This window comes from Pieris napi, chromosome 24 (genome assembly GCF_905475465.1).
Source record: "Pieris napi chromosome 24, ilPieNapi1.2, whole genome shotgun sequence".
Classification (NCBI taxonomy): domain Eukaryota; kingdom Metazoa; phylum Arthropoda; class Insecta; order Lepidoptera; family Pieridae; genus Pieris; species Pieris napi.
The window spans coordinates 1,723,032-1,739,984 of NC_062257.1; the positions used below are offsets into that span (position 1 = coordinate 1,723,032).

Below are 16,953 nucleotides of genomic sequence, written 5' to 3' on the forward strand. Positions count from 1 at the left end.
TCGAACCGGGAATCGAACCCGGTACCCTTCACTTAGCTGCCACTTAATAAGACCGCTAGGCTATGAGGCCCCCAAAGACCTCTTTCTAATAACTATCAGGAACTACATAACTATTGTGTGTGCAAATAGAACTCTATTTTTGTGCTCTGCTAACTTCACAGATAGCGTACGTTGTCTTTCAGGAAAAATTTAGATTTAATAAAATGGTGGAATAATTATTTAAGCTAACATTACGAGAATATTATTAAAATACATGTGGGGTTGTACACAGCTCTTTAATTATTATTAACAATCCTCCCTATACAACCATGAATCATTATAGACGTGAAAGGAAAATCCTATGGAATGTTTATCTATGACTTGCATAATTTATTGATTAATTGTAATATGTTGTGTGTGAAAAACATTTAGTGCAATATCGTGTGTACAGTCGACAGCTGGTGTTATCAGCGATGCCGCTGTAAAAATTAAATTTGCTCACGCGTCGGTCGTGTTTTTAAAATGGTTAATTTAAAGAGTAAAGATTGGGAGAAACCCCAGCCTTCGGCACCTGGACTCTTTTCCCGTTTGTTTTATGTTTGGACTTTTTCGTTATTTTATAATGGGAATAGGCGTGACCTGGAAGACGAGGATCTGGTGCCCACAAAGGATAAATATGGATCGAAAAGGGTGGGCGATGCTTTGGAAAGGTGGGAATTTGTTATTTTTTATTTATTTATTTATTTATTAACACTTCGTTGAAAAAAACAATAAATCAAACACAATACAAAAAAAAATAATAAGGGATGCAACGGGCGGCCTTATCGCTAATAAGCGATCTCTTCCAGGCAACCCTAGTTAAAGAAAAAACTAAAAACAGAGAAACATGATTCGTGCGAGAAGTGCAGAAACAAATGTTATATAAAAAAAAATACATATATACATAGTACCTTAATCTAAAGTAATACAAAAAAAAAAAATTTACAACAGACTAAAAACTTAAAAGCTAATCTTACAAATACATGGACAGCAAATAGTTATGTAAAAGGAAACATAAGATTTATACAAGTCACGATTGATCAGGATAGGATAAGGTTAAGAAATGTTTATGCAGAAGAGTTTTAAAAGATGATAGAGAGGTAGCCAATCGTACGGAGTCGGGCAGCGTATTCCACAACTTAATGGCGGAGATCGTGAATGTTTTTTATTAGGCAATTCGTAGGATATACGCCATTAGTTTGTGGAATAGGCTGCCCGACTCCATACGATTGGCTACTCTTTAAAACTCTTCTACATAAACATTTCTTAACCATATCCTATCCTGATCAATCGTAACTTTTGTAATTCTTGTATTTCTTATTTTTTTGTATTGCAACACAATTTATGAATCTGTAAGATTAGCCTTTTAGTTTCTTTTTGTATCATTTTAGATTAAGGTTGGTTTTATAAGATTTGATATTAATTTTTTTTGTTGTTTTTTACTTGCCTGGAAGAGATCGCTTGTTAGCGACAAGGCCGACCCTTGCACCCCTTAATTTGTATGTTATGTAAAGTAACGTATGTAACAAATAAAGAAAGAAATAATTAAATACATAAATATACAGGGTGGTCAAAAAGTCGTGGATTAAACGCAATACTTAATCTGCACCATCTAATCAAATTCCTACGTAACCCTCCAGCCATCTGTCCAATTTTTTGAATCTAGTCTGATTCACACAGTACTGGTCACTGGTAGGTAAATAATCTATCATAAGTCCGAATCGTTGTTGTTGTTTTGTCGTCCTTGAAAGATATTAGAGCGACTCATGGCTATGTGTAATACCTTTTCAGAATCCCTATGAAATGCGCCAAAACTTGTAATACAGGGTCACTTTTCGGTAGAGTAATTTTTTTTCACAGTGCGGTCCGAAGTAAATAAAAAGTTGTGATTTGAAAAAAATTATATCGTATAACTTAATATTATCTTCAATACACTCAATAAACAACTATAAATAGTATGTCTAACGCAACTCATCAATACCAATCTAGTGGATATTATGAAAAAGATACAGGATGTAGATATTTTCGAATTTTAATAAGAATTAGTAAAAAAAGTAAATTTTCTTATAAAAACGCAAAATAAAATATAACTCTGCAGGGGTTGAGCTTAGAGACCTCCCGTAGAATTTTTTGCAGCTGCTGACCTCATTTATCCCCTATTGGCGTTTGATCCACGACTTTTTCACCACCCTGTATGAAGAAATAAATAAGTAAATGAAGAAATAAATAAATAAATTTGTTCTACTACTACTGTATGTAGCGTAATTTAAACTCGAAACGTATATAACGTAATTTTCTTTAATATAAATTTCAAGGTTTATTTAAAAAAATTATCAATACAGTTAACATGCAGTTTCCACGTGTTGCTTAACTATGTACTACTATGTATTATACTTTTACTAGCTGGTGCCCTCGACTTCGTGGCAGACGTGAAAGACATATTTTATCTACATTAAATACCAGAAGCGATAAAAGTATCTATTTTCATTTAGGAAACAATTTATGACTACCAAATGTGCATTTGAAACAAATTATAATTTTGTATAGTAGTAATTTTTCACTATTTTGGCTATAATGGCTTACACATAAGACATAGATATATACTGAGGCGAGCATTTTTGTAGGACTATTAAAGATAAACATTTCCATCATATATTACATATGTGTAACTCTAGCGGTTTTCGAAGCGCACGCCAGAATAGCTCGCAGATGGTAGATTTTTTCCTACGTTCTTGATATTTTGGACAATTCACACAATATCTTTATAAATTGTAGCCTATGTGTTATTCTGATGTATAAGCTATATTATTGTAAGGTTTCATTGAAATCCGTTCAGTAGTTTTTACGTGAAAGAGTAACAAACATCCATCCATACATACAAACTTTCGTGTTTATAATATTAGTAGGATTCGAAATCAAGGCTTTTAGATAATCAACATAGATATATTTAATATAACTCTTAACAATCAAGTAAACAGTCTACAATTTTCTCAACCTACAAAGTAATAATAATAAATAGTAATAAATAATTTAAATAAAAAACTTTTTTGACCGGATTGAAGTTATGTATTATTATAAATTTACAACTATTTAACATAATTTTAAATTTATCCGACGTTTCGCGTGCTTTACAGCGTGCGTGGTCACGGTGACTGAAGACAAAAGATGTTGAATGTCAAAAAGTATCACAGCTGCAGAGAAAGTTGCATTATCTGTATTTATTTCCCCGGAGTTTGTATCGACTAAAAGATGAAAAAAAGTTATGACAATACTAAATAAAAATAATTAAAAATTAATAAACAGAAAATAGTACAAATTTAAAAAAAGAGTGTGTGTACTTATGTACACGCGTTAGAAGTTATACTTCTTTGGTGTATGGAAAAAAAATAAATCAATAAAATTATTATTAGTAAATACTATCACCGTCGTATATGAAATTGATTTAATAAAAACACCAAAATAACATTTATTTATTCATCAATCAGTGGCGCTACAACCTTTTTAGGTCTGGGCCTCAGATTTCTGTATCTATTTCTTTCTTTATCAATCGTCGACTTTTTGGGTCTAAGGCAAGGTTTCCTCACAGTTTTCCTTCACCGTTCGAGCGAATGTTAAATGCGCACATAGAAAGAAAGTCTATTGGTGCACAGCCGGGGTCCATCTTTTTTTTCGTCATTTTCTTGTGGATTTTAATATGCTGCTATTCAGGAGACGAGTAGAATAAATCAAACCCCAAAAAAATCCCGTCTTTATTTTATAAATTAAGAAAAACTTACCTCTCTATAATATTAGTATGAATATTATAAATTATTAAATTTTACTTTATTTTTATTAATTTCTTATTAATGTCTATGACTAAGCAAAAAAAGAAAAATTTCGCGCCATTAAATAGATTATTTTATTGCTTTCAGATTAATATGGGTAATAGCGACACAGATAAAAAATATTATCAAGTATCGCAATTTAGATTACAGATTATTAGTTTTATACTGTTGAGATAAAAAAACTACGATTCATTTATTTTATAATCCGTATTATTTAAATTAATTTTAAAACTATGCTAATACTACTCCGTGATTGAGATTTTGTTCCCTTTGGTGTAGGTAGACTTAAGGCCGATTTACATTATCTTAGTGTTTAGGAGAGTGCTTTAGTACAACTTGAAAGGCAAGTTCTTTAGTGCTTTAGTGCGTTGCGAGTGAAGGTTTACATTTCTTCCAGTAGAGTATCATTACAGCGCCACAATGAACGCGCAACGACGTCGGCAAATACGCTCTATTCTACGCAAAATACTAACTGTAGTTATGGAACAAATAGAAGACGAGATTTTATTCGAAATAAATAATCTAAATATAAATAATAAACAAAATAGCTTCTTTTAAGGCAGTGTATGCCGAATGCCTAGCCGGTTTGTTTTTGTATAAATTGTTTTTAACGTTCCACAAACATTCGTGAACAGCATATTTAGACACAAATTTGATAGTTGTATCTTCCGACCATTTAGCTATCTATAAAAATCAAAAAACACGCACGCGTTTCACGGCACTTATGCACTCTCCTAAAGATTTGACTAAATTACGTGTTTACACACAACGAGGGAAGATCTCGGGGGGTGCGCGGGCGCGGGAGGGGTATTACTTGAAACAAAAATAAAAAGCGATTCTATTTTGATTCAACTTGAAAGTCAAGTAGAACCGTACTAAAGCAAGTAGCGTTTACATGTTTCAACTAAAGTACTATCCTAAAGCACTCTCCTAAACACCAAGATAATGTAAATCGGCCTTTATGGGGTACAAGTGCACAGTGGCCTTGTCATTATGATGTATAATAATACATAAAATGACAAGGCCTTATCATTATACTATACATTTTAATTTTGGCCTAGAGATAACATTCTAAAAAAAGAAATTTATGAAAAAACTGAATAACAGCTAATTGTTGAATTAAATTCAGCATGAACAGTTTGACGTTAATTACATGACATTACGTCATATAATAGATAATTCAGTCACGAAGAGAGCGTCCGCGCTCGTAAATGATTATTGAACTATACTATTTGCACGGGACCTGTTGTCGGGTCTGTGTTGCATAGAGTAAATTGTCTTTGGTTCACGCATTTTTTTTTAATACAGAACTGCCTTGCGATTCTGTAACTCACTTTTCTTTCTTTTTAAATTATCTAGGGATGGAAGGGGCAAGGATTTTCACTCCTTTGCTTTACAAGAAACCACGAAACGACGTTGTTTAAAACAACGCAAGTACTATACATTTTTAAATAAACTATAATAGTTAATAACATTACTCTAAAAATTATTTTTGGAACGAAGTTCCTTATCGCGCGTTGTGCAAGGGGGCTAGACGGAAAAAATTCTTACGAAAAGTTGTCACGACACTTTTTTGCTATTTGCTATTGTAATACACCGGTTCTCGTCCGATCACCGAAGTTAAGCAACGTCGGGCGAGGTCAATCCTTGGATGGGTGACCGCCTGGGAACACCTCGTGATGTTGGCTTTTTTTTTCGTCGTAAGATTGGTGTCGAGATAATCTATCATACTGTTATGATACCAATTAACATATAAATTAATCGAAAGGAATTTCGTTCCATCCGGGTGTCCCTTGACACCTCTAAAGTTTTTTTCTAATCTTTTTCGTCACATTGTGTAAATGCCTCATTAAAATACATTTAAATAAACCTTCTTTAATTACATTCATGATAATGAATTGTTATACAAACATTTTGTAATAAAAATCATGGCGATCAATGAGTGACGGAGTCGGTACGCGAATTTGAGAACTATACATTTAAATTTTTTGACCTTTTATTTTTTACATGTATGGAATTGGCGCCATAAAATTGCATTAACAATATGCGTGGTCAGCCATGTTGTTTTGTAATATTTTATTATTAATCATTTTCGGCCAGGCTTTTCTTTTTTATTGTATGAAATTGGCGCCATAAAATTTTATTAAAAATATGCATGGTTGTCAGCCATGTTTTTTTATTGATTATTTTATTTTTTACCTGGCTTTTCTTTTGTATGTTATGGTTTTACGTTGTCTGTGTATATAATAATTAAACGATTTCGTAAGACAAAAACCTATTCCAAAATTGTAGCAATAGCGTTACACAGGTTTTCATTATTAATTATAGGATAAAAAAGGGAAACCCTTACAAGCATTTATTAAAACACATTTGTACACATTTAAATTGAATTTAAAACTGTAAAATGCTTAATTTTAAATTCAATAACAAAAAAAAAACATCTAAGTTTGACTAATCTATGGAAAGCGGAAATTTGGGCGCCAATCCCACGTGTCTTATCTGTAGAATTATTTATTCTAGCTCTAAATACATGTGAAATATACAATTTACGGATTTACTAAATAAATCGATAAATAATCAATTTCACGATATATTATCATGACTTGGAAAATTTATTATTTATGTCCAATCCCAATTTTAGATTAGATAAAGAATGACACATAACCAACAACACAATTTAATAAAAGTTCTTAACACACAATATACTCGAAGTTGAGAAATAAAACCAGAGATTATGATTGGTCAACGCGTACGACAACCGCATCGCATGACAAATACGCGTCATTAAACGTCGCTTGACCAATCACAATTGAACGCTACAAAACGTCATGCGTCATGCGTCATGTTTCCATTCTCACCGCAAACCTGACATCATGTTACAATAAGCTAATCTATAGATCTATAGTTTATACCGGGCCTAATCTATGGATATACGACCGTCTATAGTTTATGCCCGGCGTCGTTTTGGCGGGAACGGCAATAATCACAGATTAGTTTATTATTATTATTTATTAAATATAAGAGACGTTTACGAACTATTGTTTTTATTTACAGAAATTGGTTGATAGAAGAAAAATATGCGAAGGCAGCAGGGAGAGAGCCCTCCCTCATCAGAGTTCTGTATAGAACCTTTATTTGGTCCTATCTATTGGGTGGGGCCATGCAGTTCATTTATACAGTACTTCGGTAAGTTTTTATTTAATTATATACAGTTTGACAGCAGATTAATATAATTTTTCGATTATCTGTTTTGTTAATGATATATGTATATCTATATATATGTATATGTTGCAATTTAATAATAAAAAATCAGTTCAGTAGTGATGAATTCTTCATTTAGTTAATTAAATAAAAAGCAGTCTATTCATTATAAACACTGTATTTCAATGTCTAAGATTTGGGAATTTTTAAGTAAAAAATCAGTCAGTGTTAACAGCTCTATTATCAATAGTTTCCACAGCATATAGAAATCTTTATTACTATACTATCGTTATTTCTTATAGAACCTTAACTTTTACTCAAGACTTGGCCTAAAGATCTAGATACCAGGCCATAAACTCCAAAAAAAAAAACCTTAACTTTTATGCAAAAATTCTATAGCCTATGTTTATCAGGGATAACGTACGGTTCAAATTATGAAAGAAGTATCAAATCTGTATGCTTATAATGCAAAGAACCAAATTATTCTAGAATCTTTATATCAAACTTACTCGTACTAGAAGTCTATACGTACCTACGGCTCGCTTATCTGCTACTTTTAATGGTCAACATACAAACATTGATGAAAATATTGATCTGTTTTATACCAACTTACCGTAACTTTGTTGCAATGTTATTGTTATTTTTTATCTTTTTAGTTTTAGTGATTATAAATTTTATCTTTTAGTTATTTCTTTTTTTGGGGTTGTTTGTTTAATTTTTTCCCTTGACAGATTGCTTATGTTCTAATGTAATTGATGTGTATGTGTGTTAAATTTGTGATGTCATATTTTCTTGTATTTTTAGGCATACATATTGTTTTAAATAAATAAATAACTTGTATCGATGACGTGGGTAAGGTTGCCTATCCTGTTCATTTCTATTTAGTTCCAATTTCTGCCACCTACTCCAAACTGTCAATAAAGACAAATAACAAATTTGATGATATTCTCCAAATTTTATGAAAATTAGTATGGAAGAGTTTAGACACTATATTTATATATACTATATTTCTGTTGAATATAATTCAGGCCGCTAGTTAAACGGCTAATTAAGCTAGTTGGCTGCGACATATATAACGTATCGAATACGTTGATGAAAAAATGCATGCATGAATTTAATTTAATTAGTATCACTAATCATCATTATATGTATAATACAACGGAGTTATGAAAATATATTTTTTTCGATACCTTATCTATTTACACTCGTGAATTAAAATATTTTATTTATTTAAATAATTAGGCCGATAGTTCCTATCTCGCTTGCACGCTCGGCTCAGGCGGAACGTGACAATGTGTCATGCTATGCTCGGCTCAGGTGGAACGTGACAATGTGTCATGCTATGCTCGGCTCAGGTGGAACGTGACAATGTGTCATGCTACACTCGGCTCAGGCGGAACGTGACAATGTGTCATGCTATGCTCGGCTCAGGCGAAAAGTGACAATGAGTCATATTTTTTCATGCGTGCAGTGGGCGTTCATCGATTTAGAAGACGTTATCACATCAAAAAATAAATAAATACATAAGCTAATTTTACCACTACAGCTTCTTTACGCCAGTCAGTAGTTAAACCTCCTGTTTGGTTAAAGGAACACTGCCATCTTTCCTCCTAATATATTTATATTTTTGGCCATGGGCGGCGGTATGACTTAACATCAGGAGAGCCTCTGCTCTGTTATAAGAAAAAGTTCGCAAGTGTGTTGCCGACCTTTGAGGTACGCTCTTATTTTGTGTGATATATAAGTGTTCCTTATATTAATACAGGTGATGTTTCAGTACATTATCACCATTGCTATTCGCGCAATTGCTGAGTTACTGGAGTGTGGACAGCACGATGTCTACAGAAGAGGCGGCATACTACGCAGCCGCGATGATTGTCGCGAATATGGTGGCGGCCTTTTTCAACCACCACGGCAACTTCTACTGCCAACAGTTTGGGATGAAGCTGCGTGTTGCCGTCAGTTCACTTATGTTTAGGAAGGTTGGTTAATTAGACAATAATCAGTTTTTATAGTATTGTCTTTTATCGACATAACTTTTACATTTAAAGAAAACACTTTTTTACCGGATTGAATAGAGGACACAGTCACAGTACGCTGTATATGTTAAATGAACCTCTTTGTTTGAAGCTGGATAGGCTTTAATCGTTTAATACATGAGCTTATAACTAAGATAACATTAGGGGTAGTGGGATTGCGACGCTGGAAAAAAAACTATCTTGACTTATTGAAGAGTTCGTAAATCTAAGTGACACTTATGATATTGGACAGTATCGGAAACGAGAATGTTTCCGATAATGTAAAATTATCATGTCAAAATATTAATGTCATTAATGTCAAAATATCAATGTTAAATTACAATTTACGAGTGGAAAAAAAGGCTTAGCTTCAAGTGTGCGAATAATAATATAAAATTATTATAAAATAAAAATATAGTATAAAATTCTCGTGTCGCGGTGTTTGTGGTTAAAATCCTCCGAAACGGCTCTAACGATTCTCATGAAATTTTGTGTGCTTATTGGGTATGTCTGAGAATCGGACAATATCTATTTTTCATCCCCCTAAATGTTAAGGGTAGTCCACCCCTAAATATTTTATTTTTATTTTTAAAATTTTTTTTCTGTTTTTATTTTTTTATTAAGCAGCATTAAAAAATACATACAACTTTCACCCCTCTACGATCAACCCCTATTTTTTTATTATAAATGATATACATAGCGAAACGACGTTTGCCCGGTGAGCTAGTATACATATACGTATATTATGTAACATAACTAATGTAAGTTGCATAACTTGCCACTGTTTTTTTGCAAACTCAAAGCAACCTTTTTATAACCTCGCAGGCTAGCTTCTTAAGATAATGTCTGACGGTATCAGATAAAAATCAAATAAGCGTCACAATTCAATAACACTTTAAACATATCATATATTATCGTCTGGGGCTGATATGATATGCAAATCATGCTTTCATAGACATTTACAAGTCGTCGGAAATATCTGCGAACCTGGCTTAATGACGTCATACAAACTGGAGAGATAGCAAAAAAATTGAAGATGTAAAAATAAAAAATATTTTATTTGTGTACTTATTTTTATTGATACTCGTACCTACTTGAAATTTACAAATACTTATTATTTACATTATTTAAAATTCAAATTATTTACAAATTTACAGAGAAACAATAAACACTAAAATGCGATTAAAGAATAATACACGTGCGTCGGCGATTGCGTTGGCAACGGTACTGGATAGGCGAAAACGGGGCGGGGTGCGGGGAAGCGCATTCCAGCGAGGTTCGCAGATATTTCCGACGTGTAGTATGTCCAAATATATATTTTTTTAACTCCCCATACGTAGTTGGTCCCAAAGTTCTGTCAATGTCACATTATTTTTAAATTTCGAACATAATTTTATAAAAAAAAATCAAAACCAGTGAAAAAGTATATAGTATAAGATCCCGCTATACAACGACCTTTACCGAGATGCTTATTTAATGAAACTTATTTTATATTTAACTAGCTGACCCGGCTAACTTCGTTCCGCCTTAATAATAATATCGTTGTTACTTTAGTTAAACTTATTTTAGGATTTCATTAAGGTGATAACTTTTTTTGCAAATAGAGAAATGTTTTATTGCTTGCCATTGCAAAAGAAGAATGGCAGTTTTACACATTAGGCCTCTTCTCTCTATCGCCAATATTGCGATACTGCATGTTAAAGCACTTTCTGCTTTACAACATTTTTTGATGAGGTAACACATGTTTTCGATCAAGATCAAAGCCTGGTTATGCATCTCCTCATTTACCTCAAGTTCGGAATTTCTTGAAGTGACACGAATTCGACGTAAAATGATGCGTAGTTTTGTCAACAAATGTCACCACATGCCGTGTGCATTCGTAAAATTAATTTATTTATTTATTGTTATTCGATAACTTATCCGAAATTTTATTACTTATTCTGCTATTCGGAGTGGAGAAAAATCCCTCAAAAAAGACATAACTAACATCGGTCCAGCCGATCTCGAGTTATAAGTGTTGTAACAAACACGACTTTCTTTTATATATATAGATTTAATATGTCAATAAATATAATCCATATGGGTTGCCTAGCAAATTTTAGTCCAGAGTATGTTTAATTAATATTTAAAAAAAAAATTTTTTTTATAATTTGCATGTAGTAAATTTTTTGAACTTTTTTCAATCAATATTTTTAATCAGGGTAGTATTATATATGTATCACTAAAAACTTCTTTTATACTAAAGATGTATATATACTTTAGTGTCACATAAAAAATATACACATAAATAATTAATTGATTAAAAACAACCTAACTTTTGCATATTCTAAGGGCTTCATACTTTCGATTGGTATAGAATTTATCTAATAATCATGCCGGTGAAGTGTTTAAAAAAATATTTTTTTTAAAATTAATTAAAAATACTCTTGACTGAAATTTGCTAGGCAACCCATATGGATTATATTTATTGACATATTAAATTATATATAAAATAAGTTTCATTAAATAAGCATCTCGGTGAAGGTCGTTGTATAGCGGGATCTTAGACCAATACCAAGAGACGGTTTTGGATCAATTTGTCAAAGACCTGCCCAGCACGCTATTTGTGGGACATCACTTCGTGTTCCAGCAGGACTCTGCGCCTTCAAAACAGCCAAGACCACTCAAGCCTGGTTTAAGCGTCAAAACATCGACTCAATTAGACATGAGGTTTGGCCTTCCTCCAGTCAGGACCCTAATCCTTTGGACTATAAAATTTGGCAGATCTTAGAGAGGAAGGTCTGTGCTATACCACATAAAAAAATGGAGACTCTGAAGTCATTTTTAATAAAGCAGTCACTGAAATCGACATGAATTTATTGCGTGCTGCGATAGACGACTGGCCGTGGCGCTTAAGGGCCTGTATTAAAAATAAGAGAGGGCATTTCGAATAATTTCATGCTATTTCTATTCCTTAATTAATGTACTATACATTGATATATCACTCGTTAAAAAGTGATAAGTACTTTTGTTTTTATCATTATTTCCATTTATGACAGAACTTTGGGACCGACTATGTATATATCGCTCTAAGTTCATGCATACTGAATATTGGATTACATAAATAATTCTTCCATACAAGAGTCCCCTCGGTGCTTTGCGGTGCTGCGGAAGTTGCATGGATCTCCTGGCTTCTTAATTTCTCATGTTATTTTCACACATGTTTATCCTTTCTATAACATATTCGTACTAGCAGACCGGCCAAGCGTTGCTGTGGCTAAGGTTTTTGTTATATTACATAGTAGTAAACTATTCAAGGCAAACGGTAGGAGAACACCAGTCATGGGGACCACCATGCTTTTTTGGTGGCAATGCCATTAAATTGTAGCTTATGTGAAACGTCGGTACTTTCAACACAGCGCCATCTGTTAGAATTGTGACTACCAAATAATTAACAAATAATTTGCAATAAAATAATATTGCGGGTATAAATTGAGATGTTTGATCTATCTTTTAAGTTAGATCAAACTGCACACGGTGTGCAAATTTGATTGATATCGGTTCGGTAGTTTAGGAGTCCATCGCGGACAAACAACGTGACACGTAATTGATATATATTAAGATATCAAAAAAGAAGAACAACAAAAACAATAACTAACCTTAAAATATAATAACTTAAATATATTATTAAAATGCCCTTTAGGCAAGGTTCAGAAGATACTGGCACCGGTCCCACTTTGAATAGCTAGACTAATTCTTTATCCGTAGCTGCCAGCTCTTCGGTCTCCTGTGATGTCGACTAACCCTTTAGCTATTTCCTTAAAAAGCCTTATAGTGCTAGGACCCCACGGACCAAGGGTCTCGACACCGAATGGGACAAAATCATATTCGGAGCCTGCTTGCTTTAGCTTTTTCCGCCGCACCAACTCTGTTGTTGGTTCCATGTCGATAGGAAGGGGGCTGTGCACTATGTGTGGAGACTTTCAGTCTTTTTAACATTCGCTCGAAGACGGAGAACATCGTAAGGGAACTGGCACGTCTTAGACCCAAAAAGTCGACATGTGTCATGCATGAGGCAGATCACCTGCTTGCCTATTAGATTGACAAATTATCAAACATTATTTTTGTTTTTTTGCGTCTGAGGCGCGAACTAACTGATGTGGTCTATGGCAGAATGACCAGCGCTGTGGAACACGTCTGATCCACAGCATAATGCTGAGCCAGGGCCAATTACAACAACAACACATTACACACTTAAAATGTACCATTATTATTTTGTATATTTCTGTGTGTTTCGTTACTAATAAATGTTATGTCTATGATGATGAAATAGATGCAGATTCCTGAGATACAGACCTAAAAAGTTGTAGCGCCAATGATTTATTTATGTTCGAGACCATCTTAATATATATAAATTACGTGTCACGTTGTTTGTCCGCGATGGACTCCTAAACTACCGAACCGATATCAATCAAATTTGCACACCGTATGTAGTTTGATCCAACTTAAAAGATAGGATAGCTTACATCTCAATTTATACCCGCAATATTATTTTATTGCAAAATATTTGTTTATTATTTGTGAGTCACAATTCTAACAAATGGCGCTGTGTTGAAAGTACCAACGTTTCACATAAGCTACAATTAAATGGCATAACCACCAAAAAAGCATGGTAGTCCCCATGGCTGGTGTTCTCCTACCGTGTCCCTTGAATAGTTTGCTACAATGTAATATAACAAAAACCTTAGCCACAGCAACGCTTGGCCGGTCTGCTAGTAAATTATTTATTAAAAGATATTCTATATGTCTATTACATGTCTTTGATTCTAAGACTAGCCTTGATTGGCACGGAAATGTGCGAGAATTTACGCACAATCGAACCATGAAGGAAATAACGCACGTGATCATATGATTCATAATATATTATATGGTGTAATAATTGCGCTATATCTTGATAAAATTGATTTACTTAAGTATATTGATAAATAATTGACGATTTAAACGATTAGCGGAGTCTTTAGCCAGTATTATCCATTTTTTATTCAATTACAAAGGCTTGCCAACGCTCGGCATACCGATACATTGCTATTAAGAAAAACAAAATTATAGATTTAATGTTACAAGCACTTATAGGAAAACACAAACAATTTGACTTTTTTTTTAAGGCTCTGGCACGGTTTGTGCATTAGCCAGCGTCAAGTATGAGATTTTTTATAATTCGTGCTTTTTGCCTTAGAAATTCGACCATGTCCTCCATGTACGGCTTAAGCACTCGCCCGGTACCGCACAACCCTCCCAAAGGCCGAGAACAAATTTAAATTAAATTAAAACTTGCCCTCGAACCGGGAATCGAACCCGGTACTCATCACCTAGCTGCCACTTAATAAGACCGCTAGGCTATGAGGCCCCCACAATTTGACTTATACTCAAATTTTTCATTCCGTAGAATTCTGACATTTCATAAGTGTTGCTACTAAAAAAGTACTCCACCGAAAAAAGGACAAATTTGAGGGCAATATGTATTTTTTTATGTTTTACCTACAAAAAGTAAATATTAATATTTATTTACTCAAGTGAACTAATACAAAAGTAACAAATATTTACTTTTATATCACGAACAATATATATAATAAAGTTTAATTAGTTTATTTTATTCTTTAGCTGGCATCACTGCCTACTAATTCCAGGTTTAGTAAACCATTAAAAAAAAATGTTATCTTAACTTGTGCGTTTTTTACTGTTTGTGACGGAAAGGAATGTAAGTATCTTTCGCCGTTAAACCACTTTTAATGTGGAGCACCGCATTTAATTAAATGGATACATTAATTAACAATAAAATGTATGTTCAGACTCAGATGTTCAGATTCGTATTGAAATTGAAAAATGTGCCCGGCCAAAAAGGTTTGTCATCTCTGACATGTCAAAAATGATATATCATTGAAATAAGAGTATAAACTAAAACTTTATGGTCTAAGATCCTGATATACAACTACCTTCACCGAGATGCTTATTTAATGAAACATATTTTATATTTAATTTAATATGTCAATAAATATAATCCATATGGGTTGTCTAGCAAATTTCAGTCCAGAGTATTTTAATTAATATTAAAAAAAAATATATTCTTTTAAACATTTCACCGGTATGATTATTAGATAAATTCTATACCAATCGAAAGTATGAAGCCCATAGAATATGCAAACGTTAGGTTGTTTTTAATCAATTAATTATTTATGTGTATATTTTTTATGTGACACTAAAGTATATATACATCTTTAGTAAAAAAGAAAGTTATAGTGAAACATATATAATACTACCCTGATAAAAAATATTGATTGAAAAAAATTAAAAAAAATTACTACATGCAAATTATAAAAAAATATTTTTTTTTAAATATTAATTAAACATACTCTGGACTGAAATTTGCTAGGCAACCCATATGGATTATATTTATTGACATATTAAATTAAATATAAAATACGTTTCATTAAATAAGCATCTCGGTGAAGGTCGTTGTATATCGGGATCTTATACTATTAATTGAAACTTAATTTAACATTTACCGTCTTTGTGAGTTTTAGTTTTCAATAAGTAGAAATTCTATCCATTAAGCAAAATCCTGCTTTAAAATTCTTACTTTTAGAAATCAGATGAACTGAGTCAACAAACTTTTAGAATCAATTGGATTTCTCCTATATTTGTGATGAACATTGTTTATCAACTATAATACAATAATAATTCATACATAATTATATACTTAAATTTCATTGTAATGAAATTTGTTGAAAATTTTATTTTATGTTTATGTTAAAAAAATTATTTTATTTTAATGTGTGTTTGTATTGTCGTGTGTGATTTGGTTGTATTTTTTTTTGAGAAACTTATGCTTGCATTAATTGTCACACATTTTAGATGTAAGATTTTGTAAAATAATTAGTAAATTTAGGACTGTGTGTGATGTCGTAAGCTTGATAACTAAATCTTTATATATATAATTCTTCTGTGAGTGTGTATGTCACTGAACTTCTCTCAAACGACTGGACCGATTTTGATGAAATTTTTTGTGTGTGTTCAAGGGGATCTGGGAATGGTTTAGATTCACAAATCAGCCCGCCAGATGGCGCTGCAGTCGGTACTTTCATACTTTGCTTTACTAATTGATTGAAATATCATGCAGGACAACGTCTGTCGGGTCCACTAGTAAATATATAAATACTTAACAACAAGTATACACTCACTCACACACACACACACATGCGCACATACACACTCAACCGCGCATGCATAAAATAAGTTCATAGAATCGTCAGAGAAAGTATGAGAATTACATTTCATTTTATTTAATTTTTTTACCGGCTTTGCTTCTTAGCTGGGTTATTGTTTTGTTTTGTATTCTTTTCTAACAACTGTCTCAATATTGTATAAATAAGGGAAGTAGAAAACCAACCCCAACACAAGTGTATCTGACTACTTACGGGGGCTGTCTCAACTCATGTATTTAATGTAAAATTTGAGATACATATAAACATTTTCATTTTTCATAGATACTTACATATTTAAACCCGTTTCTTTTTCAATCTTCTTTTAGTTATCAGTATGTATCTTCCTAATCTATATATATATAAAAATGAAACCCGTTTTCCGTTGTCACGACATCACATGAAAACGGCTCGACCGATTTGTCTGATTTTTTTTTGTTGTGTTTGTAATTGTCAGGAGAAGGTTCTTATAAAAGAAAAAAATTACGCGGAAAATTAGAAAATTCAAGAATACTTAACCACCATACAATTCGAACTTTTTGGTGTAACCTTATGGCGTTTGACATAACACAACATTGACAGAATGCGTGCTTCAAATATCGTCAGAGGATGTAAGAAAAATGAATATCGTTCAAAATAAATGCTTCGATCGGA

At 32.7% G+C, this 16,953-nt stretch overlaps 1 protein-coding gene across 1 annotated transcript in view; it reads left to right on the plus strand.

Moving 5' to 3' along the window:
* The first annotated feature begins 396 nt into the window (after positions 1–396).
* Positions 397–16,953, plus strand: part of LOC125061767 (ATP-binding cassette sub-family C member 4-like) — a 77,327-nt gene continuing 60,770 nt past the window's right edge. The window contains exons 1-3 of the mRNA XM_047667364.1: positions 397–689; positions 6,897–7,028; positions 8,821–9,025. Coding sequence (XP_047523320.1) covers positions 502–689; positions 6,897–7,028; positions 8,821–9,025 — 525 coding nt within the window. The 5' untranslated portion in view covers positions 397–501. The remainder of the gene's footprint in view (positions 690–6,896; positions 7,029–8,820; positions 9,026–16,953) is intronic.